Raw genomic sequence first — 25,011 nt, forward strand, 5'->3', positions numbered from 1 at the left:
GTAATGTGTTTTTTGAAGGGAATGACGAGTTGTCCAGTCATTGTCGTCAACTTTTCTCATTAGTGCTTCATCGTGCAAAGCGTCTTCCGTGTATACCCCGAGAAGGAAATGCTTGACCTGTTGATATATAGAAGATTTTTTAAATGAAGCAGGCTATAATGATGTAAAAATTCTGAAGAGTGGTTGTATAAAATATGTTAAACAAACATACGGAGAGAATCTGAGCATTTCCTCTGTTACTGTGTGAAGTAATAATACACCAACATGTATTGAATGCTATGACTTGTAATTAAAATGAAACAAATACTTTGCCAGGATTTGTGTGAACATTGACTGTTGGTCAGCACAAGTCATCTGTGCACATATACGTGTATAGCTACCAAACATGTTGCATTACAAGTCAGTGAATAAGGGACATAGAAATAAGTTTGAGCTGCTCTAGTACTACTTTTAGTACCACTTTTCAGGCATGCAACAACTTGCAAAAATATCATATTTTATTATATTGTTTTTTTGTACAAGTCTAGAACAAGATGACCTTATATCTGAGTTATAATAAAGATGGCAGTGTTATAAAAGTCTGTGTGGAAGCCTCCTCTTTATTAGAATCAGACAAGTGTGATAAAACCCTGAGCCAATAGGACGCCCCACCTGCAACTGATTTTGATAATGTGAAAATACAAACAGTGTGTGAAACACCATAAACTTTCAGCATGTTGGCTGTTTCAAACAGACATAATTGGCATTGCAAGACAAGCTGATCAACGCCAAACACACAAATGTGCCACTCACTCTGGACGTCATTTTGTTTAACTACTCCTGCTTTCATTCACAATATCATTATCATGAGCAAATCTTTATAATACATTTGTGATTCTTTCGTTGGAGACACAAAATTAGCCAGTTAGGTTTTGCTATTAATACTGAAGAGATTTTAATGTATTTTATACATTTTTAAAACATTTTTCCCAAGGCTAACACCTTTGTTTATTAAGCTGAAAATGAGCCATGGACTTAATATACACATGGGCATTATGGACCTAGACCTGTTTATTGTAGTGATAAGTATAAGCTCTATAAATACCCAATCAGCTGTGTATGCTTTTAAATGTTACCTCCTCTCTTCATACGGCCCCCGCGGCTCTCTGGCCAGCGCTGCAGCTGCCTGCTGGGTCCAGGTCTCGAGGGTTTAGGCGGAGCACTGCTTGTATCTAGAAAAACACAAGATGTGCAGTTAGAACTGAACACTAAAAATACACAACAAGAGAAGTTACATGACAGACATTCACTGATGGAAACGCTGCACAGTCATGAAGCTATACTGTACCTGCAGAGCTGGAAGAGGGCTCCTGGCTGGTGGATGGGAGGCTGCCCTTGTCAGAGGGCTGACCTGGCTCTTCCACATCTCCCTGAGACACCACTGGATCCACTGACACTTCAGCACTGGGCCTGGGACAAACATACCAACACACAAACCAGAAAATACAGATAAATGATGTAGTCATGCCATCTCAAAACCACCTGTAAATGTACAAAAACAAAAACCCTAAGACACACCTTTTATAAACACTGTAATTTTCACTATAAATAAAGTTTTATAGTTGATTCAAGTACTGATATGAACAGTGGAAAGAAGGTCAAATGGCAACAAACACTGAATGCTGCAGTTACAGGCCAGGGGTCTGAATTTACCAGCTGGCAGCGGAGTGAGTCTCACCTATCAGTGTCAGGCTCCAGGAAGACATCGTCTCTCTCCTCCCCTGTACCGGCTGCTCCTGGCACCACCAGGCCCGGTGTGGACGTGCTCACCATGGGAACTGACTGGGAGGCGTGCTCAGTGGTGTCAGACTGAGCCACCTCGGAGAACACTGTTACTGGAAATGATGGACATAAAAACACGATACTGATTCACTCACTCTCATTTCAGCACCTGATAGTACTTCCAAATCTGAACGTTTTGCAACCAGTTCACTGACTGTTTTCAGAAAATGTAATCTGTAACTGGGCTGAGTATGTTGATAAAAAAGAACTGCTCCCTCCGTATCGGACTGACAGACACAGAGACAGATACCTGGCGCTGAAACTTGTAGTGGTGTGGTGGGAACGCTGCGTCCTCCAGACTCTTCTTCATGAGTTGCTAAGAACAACGGGCTTTCATACATTCCAAGACCTGAAGACAAGAATCGTTTTCCATTAAAAAAAAAAAAAAAAAAATTGGGTTGCAGTACGCTGGTGGGGTGTTTTATGCTGTTTTAGAGAACCTCGGTACAACACATGGCAGTGGCGTACCTCCTTGTGATGCGAGTTGTCCCAGGTCAGAGTGCGAGGAGGAGCTGGTCTGAGGCATGTCCTCTGAAGGACCAAACCGGAAGCGAGGCACACCAGCCACTTGAGGAGAACTGACAAACAAACAAACAAACAGAATAATCCAGTGCCATAAAACTGCGGACTGATAACGGTTAGAGGAATTTCAGCTTCTTTTCCTCAACTTTTTCTGTTTATTTCAGAAATCTCAAAATATACACTCAAACAGCCGAATAAATAGAATCCAAAAGGTAAACACCAAAGACCATAGTATAGAGGTCGGTATGAAAATTTGATCTAAAAGATACATTGATTTTAAGTTTTTGTTACATCTCAAATGTTTACTGGGTGTTCTGACTTCCTGGTGTGTGAGGCTTACTGGATGGCCTGGTCAAAACCATCGCGGTGTGGTACTACCAGAGTGGGAGTGCTGGGAACCATCCGGTCATCATCATCGAAGAAGTGCTGCTGCAGAGGAACAGACGACAGAAAAGTGTTGGATACAAATTCACACAGAAACACAGCAGTCAAAGTGTCACACTGACATAAATAACATAGTGACTGTAAATTCTCTGATTGTAGAAGTGACTCACAGCGCTGACCGGCACCCCGGGTGTGAGCTGAGGGACTCTCCCTACTGACTGCCGACGAACAGGGATACGCTGTGAAAGTAGATAGTAAAAATCTTTTTATCAGTGCTTGTTGTTTACACATAGAGATGACATTATCGATCAATCTCTTCATGAAATACCCCCCCCAAAAAAGTAGAAAACTGGCGGTTATAATTTCTCACAGCCCAAGGCGATGTCTTTAATTGTCTTGCTTTGTCTGACCAACAGTTTAAAATCCAGATATTCAGTTTACTGTTGCATCAATAATTTAATTCTTGCTAGAAACAGCAAATGTTTGCATTTTTGCTTTGAAAATTGACCAACATTATTCTTTGATTACCAAAATGGTTCATTATGCTGATTAATTTTCTGTTGTGTGACTTATAATCAAGTGTAATCAATATTGTGAAGAGCAAAGGAAAAATACAATAAAATTGTATCTATTGATCCATAAAAAATAACAATCAAAAAATAATAAGACAGTATGATGTCCTTCATTATAATTAGGGGCTCCTCCTTAATGAAAACACATTACTCCTCCTTCATATCTGAACCTGAGCAGGTGGTCCTAGTTCTGATGTTGGAGCAGGGTGGATGTTCAGGCGTGGGGGCAGCTGATGCGTTGGTCTCCGTGGCGACTGGGGCATGCGTGTACCAGAGCTTGTGATAGGTTGTTCTGTGGAGAAAGCTTCCATCGTGCTGCCCTCAACTAAAACAGGATAAAAAGGGTTCAAATAAACAAAGGTCCATTTAACTTGAAGTAAATACATTGGATCAGAGATATAAAACCTGTCAGCAAAACAATTTAAGATAAAACAATGACACTAGTCTTGGTAGATTTTAACACTGCACAAATCACATATGAGGTCAATTAATTAACTTTTTAAGGGTGCTGAATCAAACCATCAGGACTAATTCAACCAAATTCATTGCATTTATTCATAATGGACTTTTTTTAAAGAGGAACAAAATGTGCAGAATGTTTTGTAGGTTTTGAATATCTGTATGAATGATCAGTATGGCATGTTGTCATTATCATGGAAGGAGCAGTGTACACTGTTTGTCTGATGTTGTTTTGGTTGACAAATATGTAGTGTATAATATACAGAGTAGGTGCTATAAATGCAATTTTTTCTACTGTAAAATTTTGCTGGGTGTAATTATTTGTTGGCTGTTTTTTCTATTATTTTATTCCAGATTATTTGTGTGATTATTCACTGACTGAAATAAATTTAAATTTTCAGAAAACTTCAAATTGCATTTGAAACTGTGGTTGGTTTCCTAATGGAACCAATATTGTATGTTCTTGGGCCACCTAACTGCCAAACGTACTCAATTTGGGTTTTACAGTTAAGATCACTCGCTATATAGGGCTACACCTAGTTTCATTTTCAAAGTAATGCAGCCTTCATGAAAATGACCTTTATTTTGGCAAATAGTTGCGTCGCTCTTCCTTTCAGACAGACAACAACATATTACATGTTTCTCAGTCATCGTATCAAATGTCAGATAACTAATTGGATGGCGGGACAGTTTGTGAGTACATGGATGTACGTATGTGCGTTTGACAGAGTTTCCTGGATCTTACAGCTGGGTGTCTGGGAATCTGCTGGCCTCTGGGTGGAGTCAGACGCCCCCAAACTCTCCTCTGTCTCCGTGCCCGGGTCTGTTGCATCAGCTCCCTGAGAAAGGAAAGAACAAAAGGAAATAATAAAGGGAAGAGGTGGTTAAAGAAACAGAAAACCATGAGTAGAATTGTAAAAAGTTAAATGGGGTCAAATAAAAACAAAGCCAGAAAAAAAGGAAAAGTGGAGATGAGCAGCCAAAAAAACAAAAAAAAACAGGAGTTGAGTAAAATTACAGGAAGCAGGTTATGGGATGGTTCCCACACAGTATAGATGCCAGGATATAGTGGCAGAACACCAGACTATGATTATGATTCATTTTCTCCCTATATGTAACAAAGATGCCGTTCAGAGAATTCCAGTTAAAAATCATCTTTCCATATGTGCCGATTTGAAATTAGAGGAAATGTACAGAATCCTGCACAATTTAATGAGGAAATAGTTTCTCCTCCAAGTGTATTTAAAATGATCGTCTGATGTCTCCACCAGAAGGGTCGCCTCACCACACCTCTGGCAGAGAAAACAACTAAACAAGCACTCCTGCTTGGAAAAGGAAACATCTACTCAATCTATTCACAAGACACTTAACAAGAGGCCATCTATGTTGCCTCCCTCTTTTTGGTGTTTCTTTGACTCCAGCCATTTGTGTTTATCCCATGAGTGAGATTTTGCAATATCTGATTTCAGTTAATTTTCTAAACACTTCAGAAAAAAGTTTGGTTTATACCTGTGGACGTTAATATTTTTGTTGTTTATGCAGAACTTAAATCACGCATTCATCTACAGAGAAGTGCGAAGATCATATAAATTGCTCTGCATTGCAACAACTGAGCCCTGCTTCATCTGTCTATGGGTCACTCAAGCACTCTTCAGCCTTGTGATAAGATTTAGAACCTTACAGTACTATACTTTACAATTACTTTCACAAAATTGGAAATACAATCTTCAAATTGAGGGGAGAGATCAGGGGAAAACATTTCATCATGAAGCCACCAATGCCCCCACCACCTTTACCAGCACAGTCAGATCATCATCACTGTTTTCCTCTGGCATATCACCTGCTGCTGCTCGGGGCGATAATTCAGGAGACACTGCTATGGGTTGTATGGGAGGGTACGGACAAATGTTTTTGTTTTTTTTTCCAGGTTTGAGGACTTGTCTTGAAAAATGTTCTTTAAATAGCAATTAACTATTAACAAGACTAACTCAATAAGTTCAGTTTTATGTCGACGTAATTTAATAACCAATATATGCTTTTTTCAAGTAGTCTTATTTCATTATTTAATGATCATCTTCACTGATTTCTATTCTCTTTTCACTCAGGTTTAGGAGAATTAAAATTCACAGATTTGGGAAAATGTTTCAAAAACTTGTTATCTGCCGGGACGACACACCTACTATTTACATTCAATTGCTTGGTATTGAACTTCTGTTATTGTTGCAGCTGGTATGTGCCTTTTTCTTCTAACAACTGCCTCCAAAAGTAGTTAATTTCTTATTTAGGGTCCAAACACACACATTAAAATAACACTGGACAACGGTGGTTTGTGGCTTCCCAACTTCAAACAAATTTCACACATGCAGACTTCAAGTGAAAGACCGTTAACTGTACGTTTGTAGACACTGTCTCATCCCACAGAACATGTGCAGCCATGACTAGAGAGAAAAGGTAAACAACTAAAGTCAACACACACAGCTTACACACAGACAGAAAGTTACGACACAGGGGTAAAATGTGAGTGACAGTGAAATGAGAGTGTGTGGAAAAAGTGAGAGTGCGAGCTGGAAAGGGCATGTAGATCTGACTGAAAGCGTGGGAAGGGTTAACGTGGCATACTGGAAGTGAAAGCGTGTGAGGGTGACGACGTTTAAAAAGGTCAAAGTTGTAACTGTGAGTACATTATGTGTCACAGGTAATCGAACCTCTGTGTCGTCTTCTTCGTAAGCCTCATTGCCGTCTCCGCTCCCCTCGTTACTTTCCTCTCCTTCCTCCCCCATCCCTCCCTCGTCTTCCTCCTCATCCTCTTCTTCTTCCTCCTCCTCCTCTTCATCTTCCTCTTCTTCCTCCTCATCATAGTCCTACATTGAGCAGTGGACAAATCATTAGTGCCAGGAAACATTTTTGAAAGACAAATTCTCTGTCTGGTGTCTTATGCCACTCTATGCATTTCCTTTTAAAATGCTTTCTACCTGCTCTTCTTCCTCCTCCTCCTCCTCCTCTTCCTGATCCTCGTCACTCTCTGTGTCTGTTATTATGACGATTACTTCCTGTGACAGCTGGTCATGGGTGTCACTTTGGGTCAGGGTCACCTCTTGGTCCAATGTCATGGACTGGGAGGCTGCACTGTCTTCTCCTTCCTCCAGTGCTGGAAACTCCTCTGTCTGCAGGGCAAACAACAGACACCGTAGACAACGTTTATTAAAACCTTTTTTGTTTGTAGCTGTTGAAGGACTAACAACTTATATAAAAGGTGTCCTGCATGTAGTAACCATTAATTATCATAGTAATTCTGCAACTTTACTATCATTAACTTCTCCTGCCTGTTACAATGTAACTACCAGTATTTCTCATGAGATACAATTTTGTGCTAAATCTATAGCTAGGACATTGCTTTATGGTTTTTCTTCCAGTTTAAACAAAACATATGGTTTGTTTTTGGAATGGCAGGTGGCACAATAAGGGAGAAGATGGGAAAACGTGCACCATATTTATCCTCTCTGACATAGTAAAAACCGAAGACTGCTGTGACTGACAAATAATTTTCCATCTGGAAACATTAACAGAAAAATGTGAAGATAATATTGAGAAATATTTCCAGTGTTATTACTGTAATGATCCTGGTTGACAACATTGGCCTTATTTGTTTGCTTTCATCACATCAAATATTATAATTAGAGTGATTAGATTTTGAGATGATGTATGAGAATAAAACACATTTAACATTTGGGAAATATCTTATCATCTCTGTGGCCAACCTGGCTTGGTTCTGCACCATCTTGACTGTCTGAGGGCACAACACCTTCAGCCTCAGCGCTGTCCTCAGCCAGCACTTCCTCCTGAGGAGAAAACATGACCATCAGAGCTGCACAGACACTTTACCGATTATCAAAAATAATGAAAATGCCTATTTTTTCCATAGATTTATGTTTAATCCCCTTCCTCACCTCTGGACCCACTCTCTGGATGATGCGCAGCTTCTTGGGTATAGGAGCTCTGGAGTTGTCGTCCTGGGTGGCTTCTGTGTCAGTGACCATGGTGGTGCTTTCCTCCTCCTCTCGAGGCCTCTTGGACATCGAGGAGGTTCCTGGTGTTGCTGAAACTGGAGATAATGCATGGCTGTTGTTCTTCTTGTCCCTCATACTCATGGTAAAATTACCATTTTAAACTTTAAAAAGATCAGATTCTCACCAGTGCCAAACACAGACGAGGTGGAGGAAGTCGAAGGCCATTCCACCTGTGAGCTAGGTGTTGCTTCTATGACCACAGGTGGTGGCTCCTGGTTGGCTGGCTCTGTATGGGTCATGCTCTGTTGCTGCGTTGGCTGAACAAATGCCGTGGCCTGTGTCTGGGTCTGCTGAACAGTCAACATGGGGCTAGCTAAAGTGGTCTGGACATTGGGGCTGGCGGAGCGCACTGAACCGCTGGCGCTGCCGTACACAGTCACATGCTCCACTGGTGGACCTTCAGTAGACTGCATGGCTGTAGAGGAGTTCAAGTTAGTGGAAAAGAGATTCACATAAAGTTGAACCAAAGTTAGAAATGCAGGAAATTGTACCAAACCTTCACTGAGCCATTAGCTGCATTACATAGCATTAAGATATGTTTAAGGCCATATCATCTGTAAATGCTTGAGTGGGATTAATAACTAAATGGCCATGTCTCACTTGAGACAAAGGGGACAATAATATTTTGGCTGGTAAAGCTCATATCTGAAGTGTTGCTGTTAGACTTACCTTCCTGGGTCTCCACCTGTGTGGTGGGCATGACTGTAGCTGTGGGCGTTGGTGTGGGAACAGTAGCCGGGGTGATCATGGGCCTGATGCTTGCTCTTGGAGTGGGTTTGTTCCCTGGGTTAACAGGCTGCTTACTGGCTGTAGGGGCTACAGGCGTTGGCTTAATGTTGGCAGTTGGAGGTTCAGAGGTGCTGGCACTGACAGAGGCACAGATCAGGACATGAATAATCATTCTACTAATGTACATTTAATAAAAGAAAATTTTGAACAAGTCAAAGCAAGTGTACTAACGAGCCTCGCAGAACTCTAGGAATTGTGGGATGCTCATTTCTACATATCTATGTGTCATTGCAGTGTAAACTTATAAATGATTAGTAGTTTCATTGTTTGTGTATCATACCTGCCCCTGTCTGCAGCTGGAGTTGTCTTCAGGCTGATCTGTCTCTGTTCTGTGCTCCTCTGCTGCTCCTGTGTCTGAAAATTAGGACGGAGACATGATGGACACCAACAAGATACTGAGAGTCATAATACTGTAGTTTCACCACGCTTGCAACAGTGCTGCACATCTCCAATGTGATCTACTGAATTTGTCAGTCATCTATTCAAAGCATTGCCAATGCAAATTTTCCCAAACCATGACAGGCAGGTTACCAACAAATCATCTTCCTTGTGAAAACTACAAAGCAGGCTCGCACCTTGCTTGGCCCGGCCTCAGGTGGCTCATCTCTTTGCTCTTGTCTCTCCTGTTGACCTCGCAGGTCTCTCAGTTCTCTCTCCTGCCGACTCAGGCGGCCCTCATATTGAGACTTGAGAGCGCTCACTCGAACCTCCAGCTCCTCACGCTGCTGCTTTAGCTCGTCATTTTCCTTCTTCAGCTGGTCTTTGGTGCCTGGACATAAATTTGCCTGGTCTGAGATCCAAATAAAACAAACACGCAACACTACAATTTGGATAGAGGAGAAGAGTCCCTATGGTTATAAAACACTCTCTTACCCATGAGCTGGCTGATCTTCTGTTTGGCATAAACAATGGCTTTTCTGGTCTTCTCCTCCTTGTCAGCCATCTGCTGCCTCAGTGTATCCTCCTGGGAAGTCTTATCCTGCAACTCCTGCCTGAGCCTGGTCAGCTCTGTCTGCACCCTGGAGCACTGTTCCTGAGCATTACGCACCTCAGTCTCACGCTCTGTGACCACCTGTGGCAGTCCACGAAAACAAGAGACAGATAAATATGTTTGTAAAAAAAGGCAGGTGTGTTTATACAGTGGAATGAAATAAATGAATGAACACTGTCCACATCCTGTCTTGTTTAAGAATATATTTTGCAATGGCTTAGCCTTAGACAATACAACCTATGTGATCTTAAAAGCTGATCACAGTGCAAGACGACTTTGGCCGCCCTGATGGGAGGCCAAGAACAGAAGAACAGAATCTGTGATGTTTAACCTTGTTTATGTTCTCCAGCTGTCCTTCCAGCTCTTTGGTCTTGGCTTCGGCCTGGCTCAGAGAATCTCTGAGGCTCTGGAGTTCCTGAACTGAAGCCTGACGAGCCTCCTCTTCTTGGGAAGGACCTGCTGCAGCGTCAGCTACCATCTGAAGGAAACACATATGAAAGGTTCATTATGCTTACACCAGCACAGCAAAGATGGCGGTAGTTAACTGTTCATAATGGATTTAAACATTCAATAGAACCATTCACTTTTTGCATACTTTGGATTAAAGACCAAGGCTGTGAGGGTAACAGCGACTGAGCTCTCACCTTGTCATGTTCCACCTTGAGTTCATCATACTGAGTTTTGTAGCGGCGTCCAATCTTCTTGACCTGGGTGATAGTTCGCACCTTCTCCTGGAGATCCTGGTTCTTGGTATCCAAGTCCTTCTTCAGCGTATTTCTCTCATCAGTTATCTTATTCATACTGTCACGCAGGTTTTGTATCTGGCTTTGCAGGGATGTAGTTAGGTTATTGGTCCTATAGAGAGAAATGAAGGGATTGGGAAGATTAATGGTAAGGTGTGAGGCAGAGAATCAGCAGAATTAAATAGGAAAAGGGGAAAGTAAACAAATATACTGCTCAAAAAACTATTCAGAAGTTATGCTATTCATTACTCCCCACCTGGCCACTTCTGCTTTGAGTCTGGTACTCTCCTCAGTGAGCTGCTGGATGCGTTTTAGATGTGCCTCCTTCTCAGAGTGCAGACGCTTGTACTCCTCTGGATCTGAATCTTTCTGTTGACTCACCAAATGCTGGAAGAGCATGAAGAAAGAACACTTAGTTAAGTGAGTTAGTGGTGAGAATAGATGAAACATTGGAAATAAAATTGTCTTATAACTTCTCTTAACACAAGCTTAAATAAAGCAGAACAATCTACTTTTCTAATGATAACAGGTAAATACTGCCCTTCATACAGGCAGCATCATCAGTTTAGTCTTTTCACTGACCTGTGTCCGAGCCTTCCAGCGCTTGATCTCCTCCTCCAGGATCTTCTTCTCCGCCTGCAGCATGCCACTCTTCTCACTCAGCTCAGAGTTAGCTTGCTGCAGTGGCATGATGTCTGACTCCAGCTTTTGCACCTGAAACACACAGAAGATGAGCTGAAACCAAGTGGAACTAGGAGTTCAGCGAGTAGATTACTGGAGAATAGCATGCTATAGAAGTGCACATAAAATTCAAGACAACTACATTTCTCTATAAAAAGGGAACTGATACCTTAGCTTGGGTTTGCTGCAGTTCCTGCTCCATCTTGTCCTTCTCCTCTCTCAGCATCTTGTTGGTCTCCATCAGGATACTCATAGTTTCCGTCTTCTTCATCAGCTCATCATGCTGAGCAAGGGTCTTTGCTGTCACCTGAGTCAAATTAGCATAGTGGCACAGTTAGACTTATTTGTATATCAGAGTCTTTCTGGAAGTAAAATGCCCTCGACCTCTTCGGTGGTGTGAGCGAGAAGACCATTTCTCTACACAGATAAATAAAAACTTTTGAGAAAAGAGATTCCTAATAAAGTCAACTTGAGTGACCAGTGAAGAAAATCAGCAGAGTTTGGTTTTAGTGGACAGAAGTCACCTGAATGCCAAACTGACAGTCTGCATGTTCATTCATCTGCAATGCAGCAATTTGACCTTGTTGAATACAAGTGGTACACACAATGGTGGTGTACACAACATTATTGGTAAATATAGGATCAGAGGGTATAAAAAAAGTATAAAAACACACCTGCATTCTCTCCCTTGCGGCACTCAAACTGTCCTGCACCTCTTTCAGCTCTTGTTCCAGGTGCTCCACCCTCAGACGATAACGCAAACTCTCACCTTGGGCAACCTCAAAGCGAGATTCTGCAATCTCCTTCTCCCGACGCACAAATCTGTGAGGTAGAACAAATCCAGGTGTCAACAAAAGAAAAGAAAATAGTAGGACGGTAACCACAGGTTTCCCAGTTCACTGAGAGAGATTTGTTTCCATGTATGACTGAAGATGCGTTACCTGAGGATCTCAAGGACTTGGTCTTGAGATTTGCCCTCTTCAATCAGAGGGATGTTCATGGTACTCTCACTAGCAGCACGCTGCAAATTGTCAGCCATCTTGCTGCTCATCGTCTGGATCTGCTCATGCAGGAGGGCGTTCTGCCTCTGCAACTCCTCATGGCGATTCTCCATCTTTGACATCTCCTCCTAGAAGATGAGGAACGAAATTAAGATTGAAACCTTAAAGCATTTCTATCAAAACAAATAAATGGCTTTGACAAACAAGCATTACACCTAAAAATATGATGGACTAAAATGGCCCCAAAACAAATAATTTTGTTAGGCTTACAATGTGTAATTTTCATGCGTGCAAGACTACTTTTAAACTCAATGTTAATATATCTTATAGCATGTGGTCAACACCTATACCAACCTTGAGTATCTTTTCCTGCTCCTCCCAGGAGACCCGGGCCTCCAGTAGCTCAGTGCTGACCCTCTGGACTTTCTCCTCCAGCTGGTGTCTCAGCTCCACGGCCTGCAGGGCCTGAGTCTTAGCAGCCTGCAGCGCCTCCACGTCTGCTGCATGCAACATCATCTCTCGCTCATACTTATCTTGCGCTTCTGCTGCCAGCTTAGCCTTGCAAATGGGAAAAGAATGTCATGTAATCTTTACATGTTGGACTAATATCATGCCCTAATTTTCCTCAATGACTCATTAAATTAAATTAAAAATCCATAATTCTAAATATAAAAATGTCCACCAACTGCAGTCATTTTGGTTCATCATGCAGTATGAGATACTAAATAACCAATAAGGTGCAGATAGAAATACGCTCATTCTTTGGCTGTTAAATCATATGACATGATGTTTCAACCTGCTTTGCGTTCACTCAGAGAGGTATGCAGGGAAACCTGTAATGAGTGTTTAACGGACTATGACAAGATGTAATGAAGCCTTGCTTCAAAATAAAATGGTCTATTACCTTTAAAATGCTATGTCGTAAATTATTACGAGTTAGACATGGACATGAGGACATAGGGTGGCTTTTTCACAACATCTGCATTTTCTTTAAGATATTTGAGAACAGGAAAGAAATGGTGCTCAGTATCAGATCAGCAGATTTAATGGGATTAACCAATGACCAGTCTCAGGCCTCACTGGAACATTGGTAATAGAAGATTATATTTGGATTATAATCATTTCCTTTCTAAAACATATTTATAATAGTTGCTCACCTGCTCCTGGCTGTCTTGTAGAGCCTGCTGTTGCTGGGCTTCAGCCACTGCCACTTGCTGTAGCGCCGCCTGGTGATCTGCCTGGGCATTGCTTAAACTTCTCTGTAGAGTGTTCATCTAACAGACACACAAAAGACAAGACAAACAAAAAGATACTTATCAACATTGTCCTTACTTTTATAAATGAAACCTACCAACAAAACAGTGCCGATAAGCCAAATGTGGTGATGGAAAAAAGTGGTATGAATTGGTATCTATTTATTTTTTTAGTAAGGTGTTCGGCAATGTTTGGACTTGCTTAATAATGTGATATTTCAAAATACCTGCTCCTCCAGTGAGGCTAGGGCGCTCTTCTTTTGCTCCTCTAAGCCTTGTTTTTCTTTCTCTGCTTCCAGAAGCTTCTCTTCCAGCCTGCGGTGCTGCTCCTCAGCCTCCTTCATATGGGCTTCGATGGAGGCGCGTGCCTGCTCCGTTACCTGGTCATTAGGCATTAGCAAAATATTAACTTTATTTAATTTTACCAATAATCTTCACCAAAATTTCCTATTATGTAATATTATTCCCAAGGTTTTTCAAAGCTAAAATCAGTGTGCGGGAACTCATAACTGTCAGACCAATACCTGGGGTGTATGATAGTAACACATTTATCTGCCTTCCACAATGCTCATACAAATAGTCATTTTTTTTGGTGGTTGGGGTCAATTGATTTATGAGAGGTGGAACAATGACAGGTAGTTTGTGTTTGTTTTGCACCTGCTTCTCTTTATCCAGAGATTCCTCCAGGCTCTGAGCCATGGCTCTGTACTGCTCCATGGTGGAGGTGGCTGCCCTGAGGCTTTCTGCCAGCTCCTCAGCCTGGGTTTCAGCCAACCTCAGACGACCCAGTAGGTCCTCTCTGTCTTGATCCGAACCCTGCAGGCCTGAAATAAGGAACAATCAGTGGAAGTAGTGAGTGATGCATTTTGACAACAGTGCAATTAGTATGTGTTGTAAGAGGCAAGGATGGATTGTAGACTAATGAAAATACCATTACATAGTTAAGAGTCTGCACTTAAAACCCACAGAAAGAATGTGACTTAGACATGTCTCTGAGCTTTTTTACTGAATCCCGTCTTATATAAACCGTTAGAACAACACGAGTTAATAAGAACATATCATGGTAGCATATATTTTAAAAAAAATTAAAAAGTGGGTCATACGACTACAATAAAAAGACAGAACCTGTAAAATCTGATTTACTTGCATCTTATTAACTTCCCAGAAACGCAAACTAGCACGTAAATGTTCATTTTAGTGAACTATAATTACGCAGTCAATGCCTTTACAAGAAACCCTAAAGGATTCGACTTCCAAAGATGTTACTCCATGAATTGCTCTGCCTAAATCTGAGGTTATGAGATTTGACGACAATCAGCAAATATACAATGCATTTAGGTCTGTACCTGTATTGATTTATATATGTATTTATGTATTTTCCCATGTTGTCTTGTTACTGTCCTTATTATAGTTATATATAGTATAGTATTTCTTTTGCACCACTTCCTTTCTTTTTCTTAATGTGTACAGTTGTCTCGCACTTGTGTTTTCTTTGTAGTGTATTTCTGTGTTTATTTAATTTCTACTCTATGTGCCTTTTAAATTGCCCCCCTGGGGACAAATAAAGTTCATTGAATTGATGTATTTTGTGGTTGTGTTATGTACTTCTCCCCGTATCTGTGTGTGTTTGTGCCAACCTCTGATGTTGGGCGTGGTGGGGGAACTCAGGATATGACGTGCTTCGCTGCTGCCTTGATGCAGCCTGTGTGTGTTGAGCTCCAACTCAGCAGCATTCAGCAGCTCTTTGGTCTTCTGGTGTAAAGCCACCTGTATCTCTAGTTGCCTCTTTGCCTCCATCAGCTGGATCTGGAGAATGAGAAATCAGTGACATTGAGAAATACTCTGAGCAAACTAATGAATCCTCTAGTCCTTTTGATCTCCATTGTTATTAGCTTAAGGCAAAAGAGAGTGATGACATCGGGTGAAGTGACTCCCATCACTGACAAATTAAGCTTTCTGAAAAACAGGCCAAAGTGAATTGGTTCTTTGGATGGCATGGGGCACATACAGTTCTTATGGCTGTACCAAATCTTCAGACTCCTTTACCTTTAATCAGTATGGGAAACCAGTTAAACTTAGTTTAGCTTACTTCTTGGTTTCTGCTGAGCAGGTGGCGCTGTTCCACCTCGTTCTCCAGCTTCTTCTGCAGCTGGGAGATCTCCCGCTCCTGCTTCTCCAACTGGCTGTTGAGACGCTGGCGTGTGTCAGTCTCTGAACGCTCCAGAGTGGCCTAGAAGAACACAGAGAGGCTCATGAGACAAACAGATTTATTCTTAAGTTGCATGCATAAACAAATTAAGAGAATTTGTGTCATTAACCAATTTTCTCACTCAGAATTCCGAAGTAGTCCAGACTTCTTGTATAAGTTATTAAGAGATATACTGACTTTCTCCACCAGGGGAAAACACACTAAATTGATTTAAGACTTAATCTAAATGAATTTGGAAGTTAAATATGATATCAAAATTGATTTAATTAATAGATATCTGTAACAAACTTAATGCAAAATTTACATTCTATTCACTATGTCGTCACCATAATTGCTTGCCAATTTACTAAGAGTGTATTTCATCACAGCAGCTTATATATATTTCAGTAGTTACCTCAGGGTCTTTATGCAGCTCGCTCTCCAATATCATCCTCTGTTGCACTCGACAGTGTGTAATCTCCTGTCAGCTGTAACTTCTTCTAGTCTAATATCTCAATGATTGTTGTCCCCCTGACTGCCTCTCATATAAACCACGCACCCTTGCTTTAAAAAGATGTTTTTAGCATCTACCTTCATGTAACCTATACAATTCCCTTTTTATTTCTGTCACTGGACTGCACTGCTCCGATGACGCATAACTGAGAGATGTACTATTTCTATTCCTTTAATAAGACAACTGACACTAAATTAGTTATGCTTTTGTTTGCCGATTTCCGGCAGCAGACTTGAAGCTCTCAGTGTGAAATTATTTTTACCCTTGTACAACATTTCTGTAAATGGACTTTTCCCATAAACGAGGCAAAACAGGCACCCTTATATGGCAATTTCAGGGGCGTTGATCATGATATTGATTAAATCTCACAAATGCACACCTCCTCATGAGCAGGTGGTATTCATCATTGTGAAAGAAGCGATTTACGACAACTTTGTACAGTTCAGAGAGTTTGATGAATCCGAACACTAGTACAAACAGGCCTCCAAAAAAGTGAGAATTTTAGGACAAGAATAACAAATTGTTCTTGCATGAGTTCCAGTGAGTGAGAGATAACGCTCTATTAGATTACCTGAATACTCTGGAGGTTGGTCAACAGCAGCTTCTGGCTCTGTTGCTGGCTCTGGACTGTTTCTTTCTCCTGAGTCAGCCTGGACTCCACCAGCTTCAGCATGTTTCTCTCCTTACGCAGACTCTCAGCGCAGCCCTGAGAGGCAGGAGGAGATAAGTCTAGATGGCTCTGTGATTCTTTAAGCAGTCATAAATTGACTGCTGCAATTCCCCACAGTAATGGTAAAATGCTGAGAAAAACAAACTCAGGCGCAAACGACACCATGAAAAAAGGCAAAAGGATACAAACCTCAGCCATGGTGAGTTTCTCTTTGGCAGCTCTCAGGTCCTCATTCAAAGTGTGGACAGTCTGCTCATGCTTCTGCGTGGAAGCCGTCATCTTCTGTTCTTTCTCTCTTAGGGAGGCAATCTCTTTCCTGTATCCCTCAACGTTGTCCTGCAGCATCTCATACCTGACATTGTGGAGATGGAAGTCAGTTTTAGTGGCCTATGCTCTCCTGGCGATGGCCAAATGTTGTTTTACTTAAAAAGGTACATTTAAATAGTATTTACTTCTCAAAAACAATTCACAGCCAGCATAGTTTTGTTCCTGCTCGTGCTTACCTCTTGGAGGCAAACTCCAGCTGGGTGGATATTTTGGCATTCTGGGAACGAAGGTCAGAGAGCTGCTCCTGAAGCTTCTCATTCTGCTCCATCAGCGCCTTGTCACTCTCCACACGCTCTTTTTTGTAGGTAGAGAACACCTCCTGCAACTGCAGATGCAACCAGATATTCTTATTTTCTATCAACACAGTGACAGCTGTTCGTGTCTGAAAATACCATTTTCATAAAAGAAACCAAACACATGTTAAACCAGCCTCTGAGCCATTCATATGAGACTGCTTTCACAGGTTAATCCTTGGCCGGCATTCACTGAAACCTGGATCTGTAACTGTAGTTCCATACACATGACTGCTGAACACTTCAGTACATAATCTGATGCACTGATTTCAATAAGAAGCAAATAAACTTTCATTTTCAGTTGAGTTTCTTTTCCACTTTTACACGCTAACTGGGGATTGTATAAATGTTTGCATCCACTTTGACCTCGCTCTAATTCATTCTCTTGGATCATTAACAAAAAGAGTGTAAGAACCTTCTAAGGGGCACATAATTTAAGCAAATGCAGAGCTCTCGATATAGACACATTGCCATCTAGTGGTCGGGACATGGGAAACAAACAAGCCAAGCTAAGTAGTGCAGTGGATGGTTGTTCATAAATACTAATCCGCAGATAGATTTGCTGTTATTCACTGACAAGCAGAAATCTGGATCTCTGAAGCCATCCGAGTGCTTCACTGTGAACTAACATCAAGCAAAACCAGGCCTGAAAATAAATATAACATTTGTTTTGATGGAACACATGTTGGGCACAGCTTGACATGCACCATGTGGTATGAAGACTATATGTAAGTAACTGTTGTGCTGCTGAGATTAGTACACTTAAAGATGCCTTTAATCTACGTTTGTTGTCTTGGCTGTGGGCTTTTGGCAATTAAAGCAGCAACAACTGTGAAGATATCACAATTTGTCTAGCAAATGTGGTACTCACCTGTCGCAAAGCTGCCTTGGCCTCCAGTGCTTCAGCAGACTCAGTTGCCATGGAGACGAGAGCAGTGGGGGTTCCTGTGGTGGGAGTGGCTGCAGGTGAACGTCGAGGGGTGGTCGTCAAGGAGAACTCATCAGGTGATGTACCTTAAGGAAAAATCATCACGGACACTGTGTAAGCAGTAGTGCTGTTTCTGACTGAAACTGAACTGCCTTAAAATTGATTAATGGTGCCGTAACCCAAGAAGTTAAATGTTCATGTGCAGGATGTCCGGTCGTGTGTCAATTAGATATCACTTGGTTTGTTTTGTCTGTGTTACCTTGCTGAGGGAAGTTAACTCCAGTTGCCTGAGCCAGCAGCACACGGTACATGTCCCTCTGCCTCACGATGGACTCAGTCATTTTTACTTGTTGGCCGCGCTGCTCCTTCAGGGACTCCAGCTCAGCCTGTGCTTTCTCTAAACTCTGCACCAGCTCACCATGCCTGTAACAGTTCAACTTGATTAGCCAGCTGACAAATCTTCAAATCACACACAAGAAAACGAAATGCTTCTTTAAATAATTTCAAAAAAGACTCACCATGCAAAAATTAGGTATGACAGAGATTAGACTGGAACTGACCAGTTGAATAATAATCATTTCAAAATCTCCAAATAATTCAGCACAATATATTAAAAAGAACTGAATCAATAACATGATTCTACAGGAAGAAAAACAAGAACACACAAAATGAAAAACATTTACAAAGTGTGTTTTATATCCTGAGTTAGAAGGAATATGTTGTTTGTTTGATGGTTTCAGTCTAGGAAAGCTTGATTTATTTGGTTAGCAAAAAACAAGAAACAAACATACTTGTTGCCGGTGGCTTCAAACTCCTCTTTCTCTTGGGCATCACTGAGCTCCCTGAGGGCCACCAGAAGACGTTGGTTCTGCTTCTGAAGCTCTTCCACACTGCGGAAGGTCACCAAATGTTGGCTGATCACCTCTGATGTGCTGCTGACGTCGGCTGAGCTCACCTCCTCCTCATGAACCACATGGTTTCCACGAGCCTCTTCCAGCTCGATCAGCAGCACACGCACCTGGCAGGAAGGAATAAGTATGACTCTGAAATTAAGAATCTGGAGATATCTGATAAAGTATGTTTTCCATTTCTGAAAATAATCTGAATTAAGAAGGAAGAGGAAAGTGAACCCACCTGCTGAGCCATGTCTGCCAGCTGCAGTTCACACCTCTGATTGTCCCTTTCTAAGACAGAGGAGCGCTTGTTGGCCTCATCAGACTCCCTCTGCAGACGATGCACCTCCTGAAGTAAACATACAAGAAGATTCAAAAATTGATTAGCGACTTTAAAAGTAGAAGGTTTGATGTAATACAGAATGTATTATTCATGCATTATGCACCTTTACAGCCTGCTCCAGTTTGGCAGAAAGACTAGCCACTGACTTCTGCATACGCTCATGCTCATCCCTTTGCCGTTTGAGGATGGGAGCTTTTGCTTCCACTTCCTGCACTATGTCATCCAGGTACTTGTTGACTCGCTTGTTCTCCAAGCGCTCCAACTGCAGCTGCTCCTGGCTCTCCACATAGGCAGTATACAACTGAAAATATATGGCAATGTCTCAATGTTCAATACTGTTTATCGAGCAATTACAAGCAGGACAGTATCCACTGTGAAAATGCATACTACAACCCCTTAGTAGTACACTGTAAATGTAGTTGTTCAACAATGACGTATTTCCAAAATCACAACAACCATATGTTTACCCTTAACATGGTCTATACTGGTCAGATACTGGAAATTTGTTTGTGGCAGTCTACTAGACCTCATCAATGGCAAACTTGATTCTTACACGCCATTCCCTCCAATCCATTTCCAAGTTATACTAAGGTTTATAATAAAGTCTACATTTTAGGGTGTTGAAATTCAGCTGCACGTACCTCAGTCAGCTTCATACCAGGCTTGATCTTGGATACAGCAGCTGCTGTTGGAGACATTGTTGTCATTTGCTCCTCTGTCAGTACAGATGTTGTACCAACAGGACCTTGATAGAAAAAGGAGGGGACAGATGATTGGACATTTATCTTTATAAGGCTCGGGGCTGACTTATTTTAAACTGAAGTTTAGATTTCTGACTGACTTATTCGAATTTACTTTAAAATGTCCACACTGTAAACCAATGTTACGAGACAAGAACAGGACTATAATTAAACCGACTGACCTCTGAGTTTAGAACTTGACAGCAACTCATTGGCGTTGTCCAGCTCTTTCTCTAGACCCTGGATCCTCTCCTTTAGTTCAGCAACAGTCTTGTCTGTGGCACCATTCATCTCCTGCACCTTCTCCTCAAGGCCCTTGTTGGCTATGGTAGAGGGAGGAAATAAAGCAATGTTGGTGGGAATGCCAGCTACTGGAAATTAAATTAGTAGTAAGACCAGAAAGTTAAACAAACACAATTAAGCTTATTCACACTCTCTTCTTCTAAGAAGAAGTCAAGTACTAAATGGTCATGGTTGTTGTGGTTATTCTGTGGTAGCCTCGCACCTTCTCCAGCATCCTTCAGCAGTTTATGTAGCTCCTCCACAGCCCGACTCAGCTCTTCACTTTTCGCCTCAGAATCTGCTGCTGCACCCTGCCACCACCACAACAGTCATTGTGAATATAAAGCTTGATAGAAAAAAAAAAGAACCTGTCCTGCATGACTGAAATATTTTTTGATGTAAATATCATACACCTATCACATCATATCTTTGCAAACAAAAAATATTCAATCAAATAAGCCAAGTGTGTTTGTGTATTGTTAAACTGAAATGGTGACACTATGGATTTAAATTACTGCAAACTGGGAGTAAATGTTCTGTCTGTACACTTTACTGGAACCATCCAGGCTCACTTTCACACATGAACATACCTTATATAAATTGGAGAGCTTAATGTTGGCATTCAACTCATTTCTGAACTTTTCTTCCATGGTGGCTTGTTGTTCCTTGGCCTAGAGTGAGTAAAGATCCAGTCATCGAGTTACACCAACAATCATTAAACTGCAACAGTATTGATCATTTCAAAAATGTAATTGTTTTTGTGTAAAATAAGCCAAGATGAAAAGTTAAGGTTGGTGTTTAGAAATACCACACATACTTCTTTGAGTTTGCTGATCATGTCCTCATTCTGTTTCTGAAGGTTGTCATTTGAAGTCTTCAAACTGGCCACTTGGTCTTGGAGTCGGTTCAACTGGAAATCAGAGATAAAAAAGAAGAACCTTCATGAGATGACCATGAAATGTTAGCAATCATCTAAAACTAAAGAAGATCCTTACACTAACAGAACACACAGAAAATGCCAACAGCCAAGACACACTAAGCTCTGAGCAGAACAAACTGCAAATTACTGACAGACAGCATCTCTGTTTAGGTGTGATGTTACTGGTGTACTGACCTGTGCATCACAGCCAGCTCCATAATGTGATGTCATGTCACAAACTCTAATATTGGAATCATTATAACAGTGCTTGTTACTACTGATCAGATAAACAAGTATATGTAAATAAAGAAAATAGGCTTGCCTCATCTTCTTTATTCTCCAGGGTGCATTTCAACTCCAGGATCTCGTTACCCTTCTGTCGGGAGAGAGACAGCAGCTCCTCACTCTTGGCCTTCAACTCCTCATTCAGCCAAGATGTCTGGCCATGTAGAAGCTCCTTCTCTTGTTCCATACGCTTCTCCTTGTACTGTAATGGCAAACCACCACAACTTCATTCAGTATTTTTTTTATTTTTTATAAAGGCAACATGTAAAGTGGAGGGTTTACAAAGTCACTTTATCTGCTGACAAAGCCGGTGTTCAGATATTCAATGTGAAGATAACAATGTAGCTCACTTTAATATTGACTTCAGCTGCTTCAAGCTCATCTAACTTCATCTGCAGGGCCATCTTAGAGGTGCTGACTTCCACTAACTTATCATTGAGTTGCCTCAAGTCATCTGTGGAGAAACAGAAAGTAACGGTTAGTAATCAAAGATAAAAAAAAAAAAATTAAACAATTGTGTCCATACAAGTTCAACTGTCTGTACCATTTAAATGCTCCACTTCCAAGGATCGCCTTTCCAGTGTTCGTACAAGATCTCGCTTTTCTGCCTCCAGTTCCTCTTTGGCTTTTGACAGTAGAGTCTAAAAGAAAAAAAGCATTAATTAAACGATAGTGATTGCTCGGCATGGCGTGAGTAGGTAAAGCATGAGAGTCCCTCCAGAGTTGATGCATTAGTTCAAAGCACTGCGTCTGGGACAGCCCAGACAAATTCCCTAATATGTAGCAGCACACAGTGACACAGAAAATAAATAAATAAGTAATATGACTGAAACATTTATTATTAGCATGGCGGATTTTGTTTTACTTACCTGTTCTGATGACAGTTTCTCTTGGGCAGACTCATTTTGCCTGTTCTTCTCACGCACAATTTTAAGTTCTTCCTCTAAAAAAAAAAAAAAGGGGGCAGATGTCATGAAGTATGTTAATACAATCCAAATCGAGTCCAGTCAAGCTAAGTCAATATATAATATTGCAATAAGTTCCCTCTTACCAAGCTTGGTAAACTCATCTTTGAGCTTAAGATGTTCTTGAGTCTGGGACAAAAACTCTTCCTGACATTGGGCAAGTTGTTTCACTTTTTCAAAGAAATGTTGCTCTGTATGAAGAAGGTCAACAAAAACACAAACATGACATGTTACATTTTAACAGTAGCATTATGTCACTTTAGGCCACGGGACCAAACCATAGTAAGCTACTTAGGTGGATTACGTGATCAAATTTCTTCTGGTAACTTAATGAGTACCAGTCCCAAAAAAACAAACAAACAAACCAAACAAACAAAAAAGGGGCCAGGGTTATTAAATCCCTAGTACTTATAATATCTAAGTATGGCTTTGATATAATCATGAATTAGCATAGCATGCAATGATCTCGTTAAAAAAAAAACGACAGGTCTGCTTGAAGACTGTACAAAATAATAAATAATTACATTTGTTGAATCTTTGATTACCATAAATAAAACATTTAAGAGCAGAATATTTTAAATCATTAAAATGGTTAAACATTGAAAATGTGGATCAATATTTAACAGCAAGTCAATCGTTTATAAATATCCATATGGCATTGTATACACCTCACTACTAACAGGTGTTTGAGTACAAAATACTAAGCATAGTCAAAGATAGAAAAACTTTGATATAAAGACATGGAAAGAATAGATTTGGTGGAATGTATTTACTATTTAATCTTTACAATGTTACAAGTCTCAACCAGCAGTGTAGGGGAGGCATAGCAAACTTTGTTTTTGCGACTCGGGGCGGGCCAGAATCACTATGGAAATAGGTAATCTGAACTTTAATTGTTTTTATTCTTTGTCATTCTTCTTTGTATACTGCTTGTATGCATGTCTGTTTTCTGTGTTGTCTCACGTGTATATATATTTCATGTTGAATTGAATTGAATACATATTTCTTTCACCTCACTTTCTTCCGTTTTTGAATATTAGGTTTTTATTAGGAGTTTAGTTATGGTTTTTATTGTGAGAAAATAAACCAAATCAAACCAAATTGTATTTAAGTTTACAGTAGCTCAGTGGGTTAACTAGCTAACGTTAGCATTAGTAAGCGTGACAATGTGGTAAAGGATAACCTGCAGTTTTACCCACCCAAAGCCTTTAATAGACATTCGTCAAAGCAATTAATAGACATATAAAATAATTAACAATGTCGAGGTTAATATGTTAGTATGTTCAAGTCTAAATATTTACTTTAACTTTGCTCCGTTCACCAACGTTCGTGCATGGTGAGCAAAGCCAAACGCTTTAGCATCGCTAACTAGCAAAATAACAAATAATAACTTACCGCTGTCAACCCGAAATTGTTCTTGCTGTGCTTTCAAAGAATCGATTTCATACTGCTGATCGGAAAAAATCTTCTCGAGTTTGTTTTGAATTGTTTTAGGTAGTTTAGATAGATCGGAACCTTCAAACTCCTGCAGCAACAGTGCCGCCATTTTTCCCACAACAATGCTACGAGCAGGCGCAGTTTGCGATTTCAGTTTGTCAGTGCTACTGGAGCATTGTGGGAAATGTATTTCTGTCATATAGACTTCAGGTAATATCTGAAACTAACAGTCACAGGGACCATTTGTCTGCATTGAGTATTATTATTTTTTAAATTTTGATTTAAATACATTTTCTTGATAATAGCCTATTTACCCAAACACAATTTTGAATGCAGGACTTTTACTTGGATTAGAGTATTTTCATAGAGTGGTATTGGTACTTTTGCTTAAGTAAAGGATCTGAATCATTGTTTCACTTTTTGTTTCTTACTAAAGGGTTAAACTGCATTTCAATTGGAACAATTGATTTATTAATATTACTTGTCCCCCATTCCCATTCAAAGATGGTCAGCAGATGGCGCCAACATACTAAAAGACACCTACATGCTGCTGTGCAGATACTTTATACAGTATCAGTGTATGTGTGTGTGTGTGTGTACGTGTGTGTACGTGTGTGTACGTGCGTGCGTGCGTGCGCATGTGCGTGTGTGTGTGTGTTTGTGATGGAAACTTAGGTTGTGCACTCCTGGGAAGTCCAGAGATGACCAAACTAACACAGATTCCAGTTACACTACAACAAAGTGCAGCAATACAATACAAAGCAACACAGAGCAAACCATATAAGTAACTGCAAGACTGATATTGGATATGATTCAGTCCATTCTCATGAGGAAATAACAGCTTAAGACTTCATAAGAAAAATGTCACATTATTGCATTGTTAAAACCGGTAGGATATGTAGATACCCTTGTTAAGCAAAGACAGGGTTGAAGAGGAAATATGG

At 40.7% G+C, this 25,011-nt stretch overlaps 1 protein-coding gene across 2 annotated transcripts; it reads right to left on the reverse strand.

Annotated features, from left to right (window-relative positions):
* Window positions 1-30: 30 nt before the first annotated feature.
* Window positions 31-24,176, reverse strand: tpr (translocated promoter region, nuclear basket protein). 2 transcript variants are annotated; one of them, XM_022741781.1, is made up of 51 exons: window positions 24,026-24,176; window positions 22,717-22,821; window positions 22,535-22,608; window positions 22,210-22,306; window positions 22,016-22,119; window positions 21,703-21,867; window positions 21,279-21,371; window positions 21,052-21,132; window positions 20,685-20,772; window positions 20,362-20,502; window positions 20,081-20,184; window positions 19,543-19,740; window positions 19,338-19,445; window positions 18,995-19,221; window positions 18,463-18,626; window positions 18,147-18,289; window positions 17,159-17,307; window positions 16,845-17,007; window positions 16,557-16,691; window positions 15,373-15,513; window positions 14,921-15,089; window positions 13,941-14,107; window positions 13,511-13,663; window positions 13,188-13,304; window positions 12,385-12,588; window positions 11,971-12,158; window positions 11,704-11,851; window positions 11,199-11,336; window positions 10,931-11,062; window positions 10,605-10,735; window positions 10,250-10,460; window positions 9,937-10,083; window positions 9,488-9,686; window positions 9,190-9,383; window positions 8,895-8,968; window positions 8,495-8,691; window positions 7,950-8,240; window positions 7,706-7,860; window positions 7,517-7,597; window positions 6,731-6,922; window positions 6,464-6,619; window positions 4,504-4,597; window positions 3,470-3,624; window positions 2,898-2,966; window positions 2,684-2,769; window positions 2,290-2,399; window positions 2,072-2,170; window positions 1,718-1,874; window positions 1,328-1,449; window positions 1,116-1,211; window positions 31-117 (listed from the first exon to the last, which is right to left on the reverse strand). In XM_022741781.1, the coding sequence occupies exons 1-51, from the start codon at window positions 24,174-24,176 to the stop codon at window positions 68-70; spliced, it is 7,113 nt and encodes a 2,370-aa protein (XP_022597502.1). In that variant the 3' UTR covers window positions 31-67. The 2 variants fall into 2 exon arrangements, with proteins under 2 accessions (XP_022597502.1, XP_022597422.1); XM_022741701.1 differs by having other exon boundaries at window positions 2,684-2,772.
* Between the last annotated feature and the right edge of the window lie 835 nt (window positions 24,177-25,011).

The sequence above is a fragment of the Seriola dumerili genome, unplaced genomic scaffold (genome assembly GCF_002260705.1).
Source record: "Seriola dumerili isolate Sdu_G_001 unplaced genomic scaffold, Sdu_1.0 BDQW01000002.1, whole genome shotgun sequence".
Classification (NCBI taxonomy): Eukaryota; Metazoa; Chordata; class Actinopteri; order Carangiformes; family Carangidae; genus Seriola; species Seriola dumerili.